General features: G+C 35.3%; 1 protein-coding gene across 1 annotated transcript in view; it reads right to left on the bottom strand.

The window, feature by feature from the left end:
• Positions 1 to 14,760, bottom strand: part of CSMD1 (CUB and Sushi multiple domains 1) — an 880,549-nt gene that overhangs the window by 115,258 nt on the left and 750,531 nt on the right. Inside the window, exons 38-43 of the mRNA XM_018562582.1 lie at positions 13,337 to 13,406; positions 12,198 to 12,314; positions 10,679 to 10,888; positions 7,173 to 7,361; positions 3,850 to 4,027; positions 455 to 600 (exon numbers count right to left, since the gene is read on the bottom strand). Of these exons, the coding sequence (XP_018418084.1) occupies positions 455 to 600; positions 3,850 to 4,027; positions 7,173 to 7,361; positions 10,679 to 10,888; positions 12,198 to 12,314; positions 13,337 to 13,406 (910 nt within the window). The remainder of the gene's footprint in view (positions 1 to 454; positions 601 to 3,849; positions 4,028 to 7,172; positions 7,362 to 10,678; positions 10,889 to 12,197; positions 12,315 to 13,336; positions 13,407 to 14,760) is intronic.

The following is a 14,760-nucleotide window of genomic DNA, read 5'->3' on the forward strand; positions in this document are numbered from 1 at the left end:
TTTTTTTTCTGTGAGCCCCCCCCCCCCCCCAGTATTTGCAATATTCCAAACAGATCTACTGATGTTTGCATTTATTCAATTAAACTTTCTCTCAGAAGCTAAAATTGATCAACACATTTCCTGAGACATTGTAATTTGTAGGACTCCATAACTAGATTGTGTTGAATTAAGAGAAGTGTGGGCCACATGTATAATAATGGGAATGTGGCCTACTTTTTACTACTCAATTCGGTGTAATTCATAGCATGAAAATGTTACATTTGGGATACTTTTGCCACTATGTTTGCAAAAATATAAAAAATAAGAAAATGAAAGGATTTTGCTTTATAACTCTCATGAAACAGTACTTATAGCTAACCTAGGTACCATACTAAGCATATTCAATACAACTCTCAAAACTATACACTGCAATCAGTATACAAATACAGAGCATATAGTATATCCATAAACTGACCATGAAAATTAAGAACAAAGAATCCCCCAGTTGAAAAGTCGCTGTGAAACTTAATAAGTACTTGATTCGATGAACTATATGCTGTTTCAAGGGCTGTATTTCCACTGAAAACACCAAGCTGAGGAGAATTCTGATCAATCCCATCCCTAAAAGTGTAAAAAAAAACATAAACAGCAATTATATTTTATGCATTTAAAAGTTACAGTAGTAATAATACAATTTGTTTAAAATGTTCCATATTTAAATTATTTAAAGAATTGGTTATTTTATTTTTTATGCTATGTAACCTATGTAAATGTACAAGTAGATTCGTTTTTCAATCATTTGACAATCTATAAAGCATGAGTATAGTACCTGTCACTATACCTTGAAACAGCATTCCTTAAACAATATTCACTATGGTCTTCATATAAATAAAAAAAGAACCCCGTTGTCACCCAGGAGACCTTTGACAGCATCAAACATTCTTTTTATCTTGCCTTTGTAGGCAGCAATGTCTGAATTTTAACAGAATCCACATCCTTTTGTGATATGTACTCAAGTACATCAGAGATTAGCAAGGGCTTGTTTGAAATCATTTAACTCTTGGTCTGTTCTTCCTTTATCACAATATTTTGACCATCTGAGTCTATCATATGAATTCAATAGTGAATGTTTAAAAAAAACCTAACATATCCGTACAATGCCTGTTAACAAAGTTGCTTTAGCAAACATATACAATTTTGAAAACCATAATAGGATAAACTATTAGAAAATACAGTGCTCAGTAAAAAAAAAATGGTGTGGCAGTTATCTGCGTAGCCTCGTTGGCCCTGCAAGCTTGTTAAAAAAAAACAGTTTTTGATATTGTCCAGGGAATATTAACCACTTGCTGTCCGGGGCATTTTCTTACTATTTGTGCACACATGATAAAATATAAATTTTTGTCTAGAAAACAGCTTCAGACCCCCAAACAATTATATATGTTCTGAAAGCAGATGCCCTGTAGAATAAAAAAATGCTGGTTGCAATTTTTTTGTCGCACGGTTTTTGCACAAATGCTTATCAAACCAGTATTTTTAGGAAAAAACAAAATAAATAAAAATGTAGTGCACAGAAACATAATATAATACCCAATTGTTTGGTAAAATATGAAAGACTGGGTCATGCCGGGTAAATAGATACCAAAAAAGGCAAGCCTTAAAATTGCGTTCGCCTGTGAAGCCGCAAAAAAGTCAATACCCAAAATTTCCCATAGGGAACATTTTAAACGCTTTTACTACTCATCAGTTTAGTACTAACAGTGATTGATGGCCCTAGAATTATTGCTCTCACTCCGCATGTTTGCATGTGTACGTGCGTGCATGTGGGGGGAGGGAAACTTTTAAAAATTTGCTTTTATTTTTTTATTTTTCTTATGTGTTACTTTAATTTTTATAATTTTAAAACACTTTTTTTTTTACACTAACCCTAGTGCTATCACATAGGGGGCTAACAAGCACCCTATGTAATAGCAGATAGGGTGTGACAAGTCCTCTTTATGGAGACATCAGGGTGATCCCTAATGTCACCTAGGGACCCCAAAGAAGCTGAGGAAGCAGAGATCTGCTTCCCCAACTTCATATCCTGGCTCTAAGGCACTAAGAGCTGGAGACTGTAAGAGTGACACCGGAAGTAATGTAATGCACATCACTTCTACTTTAGGGGTTATGCCATGTGGATATTCCAGGAGATTTCAAGAACAGGAGGCAAGAATGGTGGTAGGGGATGGGGCAGAATGTTAAAAACAAAAAAAACTTTAGTTTTAAAATTGTAGAGGGGAAAGGAGGGCTAGAATGGTGCAAAATATTTTTTGAGCGATGGTCCACATTAAGATTTAGAGGCAAAGTTAGCTTAAGTTAAAAAGACACTGCCACCTTGCCCCTCACAGTTCATAGGTCCTCCACAGCTGCTGAGAATACACAACACTTCCAGGGATTGAGGAAGCATCTGATCTTCTATCATGTAATGTTTACTTAGACTAACAGCATATTGCTAAGTCCAAGTACTGTGACATGACCGGGGTAGTAATGTCAACATTCTCCTGGTTTACCTAGACAGATGATTTCAGAGCCAGATTCAGGGAAGCAAGGGGCTGTGATGTGGTGGAACACAGGTTATGCGAGTATAAGGGGATAGGGAGATGTCCTTTGCAAATACATGGCAAAGTATTGCAAAGATGCCCTTGGCAATACCGGCACCCTCTATAGAAAAGTTTCCTATGTTACTTTTAGTAAGTTTTACTGTACATTCCAGAGTAGCGTTAGGGTTAACTGAAGGATTAGGTTAAACATATCTAAACCCATAACCAGAAATATAGTATATTGCACTTTACCAGTTCTTAGATGTGGTGACTGCATTCGTTTTTTTTTCTCTTAATTTTCACCTGCTGATTCTCCCAATAACACACTCCCTGTCATAGGGAGCTCATCTTTTGATTTGGACTACTAAAAACTCCCCCCCCCCCCCCTCATCTTTATTAACTGAGTGGTGTTCTGTTGTTAAAAGAAGATAGCTAAGAAAGGTGTACTTAGCCTTGCAATCCCCAATCTAAGAAATAGAAGCTGAAAAATATTAAATTTTATTTCACCGATTCAGATACACTGCTGATTTAAGATATGAATAAGAGACATCTGGAGGAACAGTTTATTTTGACATTTTTTTAAACAACAAATTCCCTGTCAAGAACTACCAGCAGGGGATATATTTTTTAACAATGTTGGCTTTAGTTACATGCTTTAATTAAGCATGTGCCTCTTTCACTAGAATACTTACAAGTATTACAAGTAGTACAAGTACAAACTATATTAAGGCAGTGGCTCTAACCTTGCTTGAAATCATCTTTAGCCAGGCCATACCTCAACAAAGAACAGAAAGAATGTCCACTCATGTAATCTGCCCTGACTTTATGCTATAGTAGTATGTATGTATGGATTTCATGACCAGTGTGTGCTGATGACTTGTGTCTTACTGTGAAAACCTATAATAATGTATGTTGCATACATTTATTACAGCAGACTTTCACACCCACATGTTCTGAATGTGTCATTTGAAAGTACCTCACCTTCAGAAATGAGAAATGTGTTCCTCATACATAATGCATTTCACAGTATATTAACTATCTCTGCCAGGGAGTTTCTAATAAGACCTTAGACTATGAGAGAGAAGTAAAATACTAGTGACTGATTACTTATTTAATGTGTGCTATGTGTGTATCTATAAAAATTGATTAGTTTTTCAAATTCATGTTCTGACCTTATGTGTTATTATTTTACTTCTTAAAAATGTCAAGCTGTAGTTCCACATCCATTACAAAGTTGCAGAGTCAAGGAAAAATAATCAATTTAAAAGCAATTTATTTACTATGGGTCACATACCATACTGCAATGTAATCATTCACTGGTTCAGTCTGGAGCAAAGTAAAGTTAATATAAACCCCATGACCCTGTGGAACAGAAATTAGCCAAGTGCAATCCTTTGAATTGGGATATTCATCTGGAAATCCTGGAGAGTAAATTGTGCCATTTTCTGATGACACATTATATCCACAAGGTGCTGAAATGGAAACAATGTACATTAAAATGCAGACATAACCAGCCTAGTCATTTAGAGTTTTTATCAGAAACTTTTCAGAATTACACTGCCAGCTGTGTCTTGATTTTGTAACCAAATCCTGAGCCCTTCTAACATGTGTGCATCGTGTGCCATTAACAACATTATTTAGCCTTTAGATATGCTGGTTTATTTTGATTATGAATAGTCATGATCAAATTATCTGTTTTTTTCCATTGATAGCTAATCCTTTAAATGCACTGACCTCATATAATGTGTCATATATGAATCTATTTTCTCTAGAATGTCTGCAATGTCCCAGGTTCTATGTGTGTTTTAGACATGGGGTTACATCCCTATTCTCAGCACTCTTTTGAAAACTAGAAGATTCCGCAACAAGAAACTAACAGTTGGATAAGTTGTTATGAATTAGCACCAATCAGAGGTCATGGGCAAACATATGTAAACAGTCTAAGAAATGGATTTACCAGCTTAGGTAATTGGGATGCCAAATGATCTTTGGCATATGGTTTATTGAAAAACATGTTATACTGTAAAATTAACAGGTGATTGCAAGCTGGAAAACCCAACTATATACATCTGTTATACTATAAAAATTAAAAACACTTACAGTCCGCTTCACAAATATTGTAAATAGTTGATAAAACAGAACACTAATTACACTAACAAAATATTTGGAAAATGTATCAAAACCACAACCTCTGTTCAATGCTCAGGGAGCTAAACCTGGCTCCAAAAATGCTTTTTTCTAACTAGCAAGCATGTATGTATCACAAGAATGGCTGGCTAAAATTTAAAATTGTTTGGTAGATAAAATAAATATCCATTCAAACTCTGTACTTAGTTGTTCCACTTTGAAGCACAAATATAACCTTGCTCTAAATGGAACTAAACACTAAAAAAATGTTTTGCAAGGTTATAGGTATAATTTAGAAATGTTAATTGTGCCTAAGCATTACTCTACAAAAATGTACTCTTTGTTTGGAATTCCTCCTGAAAAATAGCAGTGCACTTCCTGGCTGCTTGTCTCAGGAAATTTGGTGTTGTCCCTACAGTGTGTGACATTAGCAGGCAAAAGCCCTGTCTCAACCAACATGGCCACCTCTATATAGAGACATAGTACAGAACAAGGCATTTTGAGTCAGTAATGGGGAAAAAATAGCTGCAGGGAGAGTACAGGGAATGCTGGTGACCAGTACTTTGCACCCTCTGCCTGTCTTTTTTAGGGCACAGCTTCAAGAGTTAACTTACTCTTTAAGCCATGCAGTGCATAATGAGTATTATTATTGTTTTCTGTGATCAAAAAGGTATTAAATAAGTGCATATACAGCCCAAACGTTTTTTTGTTAGAGTAGATGAAGGGTTAAACCTCTATCAATCTATTTAATGATGTCTGTATCATGTTAGGGAAATATTCTTTCACTTTATGTGACAGATATATACAATATGAGGGCAATTTCTGACCTGTCCTCATTGGATGATTTAACCTCAGCTCCTGTTCTGGTGACAACTATACAATTCTGGTTTTCCATAATTTTATGTGCCAGTGATAATAGTCACCATAACAAACTGAAAGGGTAAATCTACCCAGTGGGTACACAGACAGCAATGAAAACTTGGCAGAAGTCTTAATATCTTCCTTGTCTATATAAAACTAAAAAAAAAAACATTTTGGCTCTACGTTCAAGGTTATTTTTTTTTAAACTAAGGGTATTAAACAAAAAATTTAATTTTTAAAATTAAAAGTTTACCTTTTTACAAAATTTGGAAAATTAACTTATAGCACTGCCCCTTCTCCCCTGGTGTAGCACTTCACAGCCCGGCAGTCTGTAATGATCATAATGCTTGCAAATGGTGAGCATTTGTTGGTTAGCACAGTCACATGACCATGCTGACCTATAAGAAATGCTTCTTATTTCCAGCTAATAAGTACTTCTTATTGGTCAGCATCGTCAGAGAGTGAATCAATTCAAGCAAGTTAGAATTCATAGGAAATCCTGCTCTTGGTCTACTCTGATTCACTACAGTCAGCTGATTCACTAAAGCAGAAGAGTGAGCAGCAGTCTCCAATCTGCATAATTTCAGAGCAGATTTCCCATTATTCATCTATATTTTGATAAACGTCTAACTTGAGTTCTAGTTGTCCATGGAAACCCTACATAGCAAATGCATGCTAATTAGAGGACTTGATTTAAAGCTTTAGACAGATCCTACTGAAATTCCTTCTATTCAGCAGTCCATTGATAGACCCTCAGTGGCCAGCAGATGCTCTCACAATGAAGAAAAGGTCCACAAATAGATGCAAATCAAGATGCCTGCACCAGAATTTTTTAGTCTGCAGATGTTGATATGCCTGGCAGCATTGTGTTTGGATAAAAAATGCATTAAAATAATTTAAAATAAAAAAAATAGAAATAATAAACAAGATGTTTACTTATGAAAAGGAACAGGGAAGCTCATGCTGAAAAGCAAAACTACAGACTTTTGTTAGACTGTACACATGAAAATCACTTATGTTCCACTCTGCAAATAATTAATGTAGTCATTACGTTAGTTTAAATGAAAGTACAGTGTGATACACTTCATTTAAGCCAGGCACTATAAAATGAGCATTATTTGTTTCTGCTCCTTGTGACTGCAAAAGTTATTGACTACTTTTTCTTCAGATTATTAACCTTAGCAACAAAGGTTTTGCGAAGCATGAAAAGCAGACACAATCATTGCACAATGAGGGACTGCTGAATGCTTACACAATAATGAAACATTAGGGCTAATGAATCACAAAGCAAATTGCCCTATTTATGCTATCATATTTAGTTCCCTCCAGAGAACCTCATAGAAGGTGCAAGTTGTAATGTTAATCTCAGAAACAATAAATAATTGCTTGTTAGAAAAGCCAGGCTATTTATACAGGAAAATTCAATGTTATTTCAAAACACCACTGATAAGAATTGTCAATGTTCACCTAAGATGATTCACAGTCAGCAGTCAATACATTGTAGGTTCTATTTAAGGGCTGCTTTAATTAATCTTCCTTTATTTGAAAAAATGAAGCTTTCATTGCTGTCTTGTGAAGCACTTAAAAAGAAAGTAATTGGCAAACAGGCTCTCAGGATAATGTACTTACCTTCACATCTTGGAAAAGGATAGTTCCAGTTTCTATTAATACCGTGTTGGCAAGTGAGAACAGCGTGTCCTATCAGAACATATCCTGGATAACATTCAAAAGATATTGATTGTCCCACGCTATAATCAGAATTAATGATGTACCCATTCTTAAATGGATGAGGGGCTGGACAGTTTTGCAATTCATAGGCTGAAAAATAAAATCAACACTTGAAATAAAGGTTAATAAAAACTAGGACACTTAAGATTCAAAACTATTTATAAAAAGGAGCAAACAGAGAACAAAATTCTGAAAATAAAATAACAGGAATGAATCTTTGTAAAATCTTTGTAAAACCAGCATTTTTTCATGTAGAATATTTGTGACCTAGACAGGAGGTCAAACTCATATTACACAGGTAAAACAGTTTTAATCTGAGTACAACAATTACTGTTTAATAAATATAGTGTGCATACATAATCAATGTGACATATGTGACTATCATCATATAACTAGATAATCTAAACTGATAGACCTCTTTTTAACCACATGAGACTATATAACTTGCTGTAAAAGTAACATAAACAGAAAAGTATCTCACTCTGTGATTAAATGCTAACTGCATGAAAAGTGTATGAGATGTTATACTCCTGTATGGCCTTGGACTGTTCAATAAAGCCGTACTGTTAAAGCATCGACAAGCATCTTTTGGCTATGCTTAAAGGAACCATTGCAGATGGATTGGCACCCACTGGGGTTGATTTACTAACCTTATAAACACACCACAAACATGTATACACCTCTGTAGTGTGTTCCCTCCCAGCATGCTCTATGGGTGGAATCTAAACACCTTTGTAGTGTGTACACACCCAGCAGGTGTGTTGTGCAAAGCCAAGCATGAATTGCAAGGTGATGTTGTGTAAATTAGCTCTATGTTGTGTTGCTTGCGTTGATGAATGCAGGAATGTAAATGCATGAGCTAACCATTTTTGTCTAAACTGTGAAGCAGCATTATATATGCATCATGTGCATGATTTTTCCATATATGGCATTAGTGGAAATATGCTTTTAGAGACTTTTTGGTTGATAAATACGTTTTGCTGTGTGAAAATCACACGCACCTGGTGCGTGCGTGTGTTTAGGTTAGTAAATCACCCCCACTGTGTTTCTTCTGAGGTAAAAGCATTCCTCTTACCTGTAGTAGTGTGTGTTTATTACACATTATTGGAGTCCATTCAAAATGTATGGTGAGATAACTGCATGTTTTTGCCATATTTTGCTCTGTATCACCACATAAATATATTTATTTTTTCCACAATTTTATAACAGTTGCATATATAAAGTAATGATAAGTACAGTGTAAATAACGTTGAAAAGAAGACATATGTAAAAACAGTTGGCACAAATCAGCAAAATCTGCTGAAAATTATTTTACATATTATGTACTCATGAGAAATATTTGTTATTCACGATACAGGAAATTTGGAGACATTTAAAAAAAAAATGGTCTATTCTAATAAGAGACAGGATTCTGGGATCCATTGTTTCCTGTCAGACTTACATGCTGGAATGCTCTTGTGGAATCCAAAACTTGGGCTGCACTGCTAGGAAGCTGCTGCAGCAAATAGGAGAGTATATCAATAATATTTAAAATGTTATCAAAACCACATTTTGTCCACAAAATTCCAGGGGTAAGCATCACAGGAACCCAAATTAATTAGTTTTTGGGTGGACTGATAGAGTGTCAAAGAATTGGAGAGGTTCCAATCTAAAACAGGAGATCCCTCGGAATGAAATAAGGTAGCTCTACCAGCTGCACACTATGCAGCCCAATGGGCTTAATGTAGAACTGGACCCTATTGCACTATTTGAATTGACTCTGCTAATATCCAATTTCATTTAAATATGGAACTATTTTAAGTGCATGACTGCATGTATATCTTAACGCTACACTCAGCGTAGATTAATGTTCAGTTGATTAGTAAACCCAATCTTTACTACCTTATTAAGGGTAAATAAATACATTCTGACAAAGATTGTTTAAGACCGTTTATGTTTTCTATACAGAAATGGCATTGTTGCATACTAATCACATTTGGGTGCAGTTTTTATTGATATATTTTTAGGAAAATTTTTAGGCATTGTTGCAAAATTGGCTTGAAACAATGCAAAAAAAAGCACAGTGTGATAAATTAGTTCTGGGTAAAGCTGTTAAAACATTTATACATTTTTAGAATTTTAAGTGCTTAGTATACTTAGTATAGTGTAGTATGTATATCAAGTAGAGGTAAATTATCTTTTTTTATTGTAAAATATTGTGGCTGTAAAAAAAAGATGATTGATTTTAAACGGTTGTAAAGTTTCCTTCAATTGTGGCATTAAATAGAGTTAGGAGACGCTTTTTTTGTTTAAAATATTGCAGAGATGACAGCACAGACAGCACTCCTTATGAAGTTGTATGTTGACAAAACTAGTGATGCCACAACGTCAATTCTGGAAATATTGGTAAACCCTCTCCTGATATACAGAGGTAGTGGTGTTAGATAAGTAATTTTTTCAAACCGTTCTGCATAGCACATGGGTACATGAGGTCTTTTTATAATGCTTTTTAATAAAGTTTTAAAAGTTTTTATGCTATGCAAGTCCTTATTTTTGCTACTGAAAGACAAGGAGAGCCTGCATATTTAATGTGAAGAGAGGAGTAAGGTTAGTGAATGCAGCCAAAACATTATTTTTGACTAACTTAAAGATACATGGTTTAAATCATCTGGTAAGTACCTACCCTTAGGGTGAAAACATGGAGGAGTAACATTAAATTGTTTACACATATCTTGCACTGGGCAGGTAATTTCCAAAAAAACATAGTTTTGGAAAATGATGGCATTTTTCACTCTTTTTTATAACAGTTATTTTTAACATGCATAGTTTAATATTGTACTTTTATATAGTTTGAGTGAATTGTGATTGTCATAGTTTCAGTGTATTATTTGTGGTGACTGTTGTTTGATGGTTTAGATACTTTTTGCATACTTGTTTAGTTTGGGAACCCTAGGAGCGCTGGGATACACACAAACAGCTATTATGGTGTCACCAGTCATGTAGTGGATTATAACTATAGACATACCTGGAGAATACACAATGAGAGGAATTGGGAAATTGCACTCAATGACAGGACAGGACAAGGAATGGGTGGATTTTACCAAAAGGGTCATAGAAACCAATTATGTGACACTGTCGGGTATCAAAGTTTTCCCAGTTCTATCTGAAACTAATACAAGTTTTAGGTGGCAATCCACTCAAATATTGGTTTCCTATATTTATTTTGTTTTTTCATCAAGTTTTACTAGCTTTGTGCTTCCGTCACACTGTACTATATTTAAACATTTCACTCTTTATGGGATAAGACTACTAAGGTCCATGCCTATTTCTAAAGCACAATTTTCTCAGCTAAAATTAGGAATGTAAGACTCATTTCACTTTAAAAAACATAAAACAAAATTAACAGCAATGCTACATATTTTGATTACCTTGATATACCAGTTTAAACCCTTGTCGATTTTCAGAATGATCACTAAAAAAGTGAATAAGAACGTCATGAGTTGTGCTTAGCAATGATGATGGAAGTTCAGGGCCACTAAACTGCCCAATTTGAGAACTTGAATGATAGGGTCCATTTTGGATTTCAAGAATATCATGATTAGCCTCAGTTGAAAAATTTTCAAACTGAATGTGAGCCCCTGAAAATTAAAAAGAAACATTTACTTTATAGGAACATTATCATTATTGCAAATGTATTTACACATTTAAAGCCCGATTGTGTTTTCCCCAGGTGTAGTGAAATTTAAAAATGCAGTTCAGACTGGAATACCCACCTCCTCTCCATAGTTGTCCCCATTGCTCCACAGTAATTCACTTTCATCAGAGAACATGCTGTAAATACAGGGCATCACAGACCCACTCCCTGAGGTGGCATCACTGCAATGTTTTGGGATATAGTAATTACAGGTTATGCTGCACTCCTTATCAATGTGTCTTTGAATATGTTGAGTGTTTATTATGTAATCTTGTATATACTGTTGTTTTAGGCACAATATTGTCTTACACTAAATGAAATATTGCATCTATATCCTATATATGTATTTATATTTCCTTTCAGGGCATCTATTGCAAATGTATTACCATATTTACATATATATGTAGGTAAATATTAATAGCCAGAACACAAAAGTAAGATTTTGATAAAGTTCCTTATAGCAATGTCACTGTTTTTTTTTATGGAATCTGTAAGTATCTCAATGTGAGTGAACTATGAGCACCAAGGTAAAAGTTGGTGCTTCAAGGGCTGCTAGGCAGAAGAGAGGACTGCTGCACTAGTTTCAGCCTCAGTCTGCTCAGGTGCTTACACTCTTGTGTTTGATCCGTGGCAACAGTATGCCCCACAGGATGCACAGGTAAAGTGATGGCACTGTTATAAAACCTATATTACTCTGCCTACCCCAGAGGCATAACAGAAGTCAGCAAGTCATGGGTTACCAAACATTACTGGTGTTGTAATCATATCATGCAAACTTTATGAGTACATAGATATGTATATATATGCTTTTTTAAATGAAATAATTGTTTTCACTTGTCTCATCTTTTATGCATCTCAGTGTGGTGAATATCCCACCCAGCCTTTATAAGTCACTTACTGTCTATATACATTCTCTCCAGGTCTGGCTCCACATCATTGCTCTGGACCAGCTACCTGATAATGACATTGTTTATGCCTGCACAAAGTGCATCAACGCACCTACTTGTAGTCTTCACAGAGACCAAATGTGAGAGGGAGATAACAAGGACATTTATGCAGAATAATTCAATTTTATTTTATTGAAAATAGCATATTTTACAAGACTGAAAGCAATTTTTGGAATAACATTACCATGGTAAAGCTTGTGTGAGATTTTAGTGATTGGGTTTACATCTCCCCAAATGGATTTAGCTGTAACAGTGATCATGGTGGCCAGGTATTTTATCTGATACAGAATTGGTCCAAATACATACCAAAACCAACTGGTAATGCAATTTTCCAGGTGCAGTCTAAGTTGCTTGGGTAATTTCCAGGAAAACCAGGACTTAAGATTACTTCAGCCATCTTCATCAGTGTTCCACCACATTTTGCTAACAGGGAAAATATTTAAAACATAGTAAAGTCTACATGTGCCATACTCTTGTGTTTGGATACAAGTTAAAATATAAAACTATAAAACTAAAGCTAATGACATTATGTTTGAAAGATTATTTACCCTAAGCAGTTGCTAATAACTACAACACTTCCAGGGCATTTCAGCAGTTGCAACATATATTTTTAAACAAGATTTACAACACATGAATGAAGATGATTGTTGAAAGCAGATCTGTGTAAATTAAGTACAATACCCATCGTTTTTTAACCCCTTCATGTCTGAGACCTTTTTTTCATTTTTTGCACCCATGTTATATTCCACATTTTAGGCCTGAATATTACTTAAAACCCCCACACATTATATATTTTCTGAATGCCAAGACCCTGTAGAATAAAATGGTGGTAGTTGCAAATTTTTATGTTGCGCAATATTAGCGCATGAAATGCCCCAAAACACAACAAAATACCAAGTTTTTCAATGAAATATAAAAGATGAGGTTACAACGAGAAAAACAATGCCCAACATGCCCAGTTTACAAATTGTGTGCGTCTGTGAAACGACAAAAAACTGCAGTACCCCAAAAAGTCCACAGAAGACGCTTTAAAAGCCCCCACAGGTCATCAGTTTAGAGATACCCCAAAATACTGGCCCTAGAATTGTTTCTCTCACTCCGGCGTGCGCGGCGATACCCAACATGTGTAGCTCGTTTGTCGTTTTCATACGTAGGCGCACCCGATGCGTGTTTACGTGGTGACGCACGTGCTCGCGGGGGACTTTTAAAATGTATTTATTATTATTATTAGATTTATTTATTTTGATTTTAATTTTAGACGTACACTGTAAGTCGTCAGTCACGAAGGGGTTAATGACAATCCAACTAGTAGTGATCTGACTACAACAATGGTAAGGCATGGTATGGTTCACATTTATATTTTTTTAATACCTGCAGTGTATTATATATGAATATCTAAATTACCACCCTAAAAGTCATAAAAGATAATAAACATATATGCTTACCAATGCACAGGGGTGAAGGGAAATTCCAACGACGTACTGTCCCAGGCATGCAGGAAATATGGGAATGTCCCTGTTGATTCAAAGAAGAAATTGACTGCAACCTCATAGTCTCAAATGAAAAGCATGGAGAAATGCAATGAGAATGCCATTAATTTTATAGTTTGATTACTTGGATTCATTTCTGGACTAATTTTTGCATAGCATAAAGGTCCAACTGATTCAGATCAAGATTTTCTTATTTAGGTCAGCTTAAATTAACTTCTGCTTTTTGATATTCTATCTATCTATCTACTGTATCTATCTATCTATCTATCTATCTATCTATCTATCTATCTATCTATCTATCTATCTATCTTTAGTTTAATTACATCAATGACAAAGGGAGCATTGGAAACTTCTAACAATGCATTTCCAATTAGCCAAAAATAACCTTAAAGCAATTGTTGATACTTTAGAGCAGGGGTGCCCACAATTTTTATGTTAAGATCTACTTTTCAAATGGCGAGCTACATGCGATCTACTAACGCAAAAAAACCTCCCTTGCTTTCTCCTCGCTGTCTCTCCTCGCTCTCCTGGCTGTCATTCCTCATTTTCTCTCCTGGCTGTCTCTCTTTGCTCTCTTGACTGTCTCTCCTTGCTCTCTCCCCTGGCTGTCTCTCCTCTCTCTCTTTCCTGGCTGCCTCTCCTTGCTCTGTCTCCTGTCTGTCTCTCCCCGCTCTCTCTCCTGGCTCACCTTGCTGTATGTTGTATGTGTAAACTAATATTCTTTGATGTAATACATAGAACTTCAACCACCAGTATCCACCAGGAAGGTGTCAGGGAGCTTGGCTCAGCAGACTCAGGGTAATAGGTAATCATGTGTGCACAGCTAAATAAATATACCAAAATGGAATAGAGATGCCGCCATTCACACCCTTCATGATCTACCAACATCAGCTTTGAGAGCTACTGGTAGATCACGATCTACCTAATAGGCACCCCTGCTTTAGAGGTACCAGACACCTCTAAAAGCAACCGTTCAAAATAAATAAAACCAGACATTTAAAAAGGAAGTAATAAAAATTTGACATACAATGCATAATGGAAAATGTATACGATCTGCCATTCCTTAGCTTTTGCCTAAAAGCATTGCCTTACACAATATAAAAATCATTTAATTATTCAATATGACCATTGTCAATATGATATATATTACATTATTCAGCCATCTGGCACATCTGGAGTATGGTGAAACGGGAATAAATCTCATGCATTTTTCAGACAGCTTGGCCCACTGTTTCAGGAGAGAATGGCAGTATGTCTGGGAGGATCATATAATTGCATAATAAGAGCAAGAAATATGATATATATATATATATATGTGTATATATATATATATATATATATATAATACAAAAATACACAAACACACATTTACCAGCATG

Source organism: Nanorana parkeri, unplaced genomic scaffold (genome assembly GCF_000935625.1).
Source record: "Nanorana parkeri isolate BGI_ZX_2015 unplaced genomic scaffold, ASM93562v1 scaffold586, whole genome shotgun sequence".
Classification (NCBI taxonomy): Eukaryota; Metazoa; Chordata; class Amphibia; order Anura; family Dicroglossidae; genus Nanorana; species Nanorana parkeri.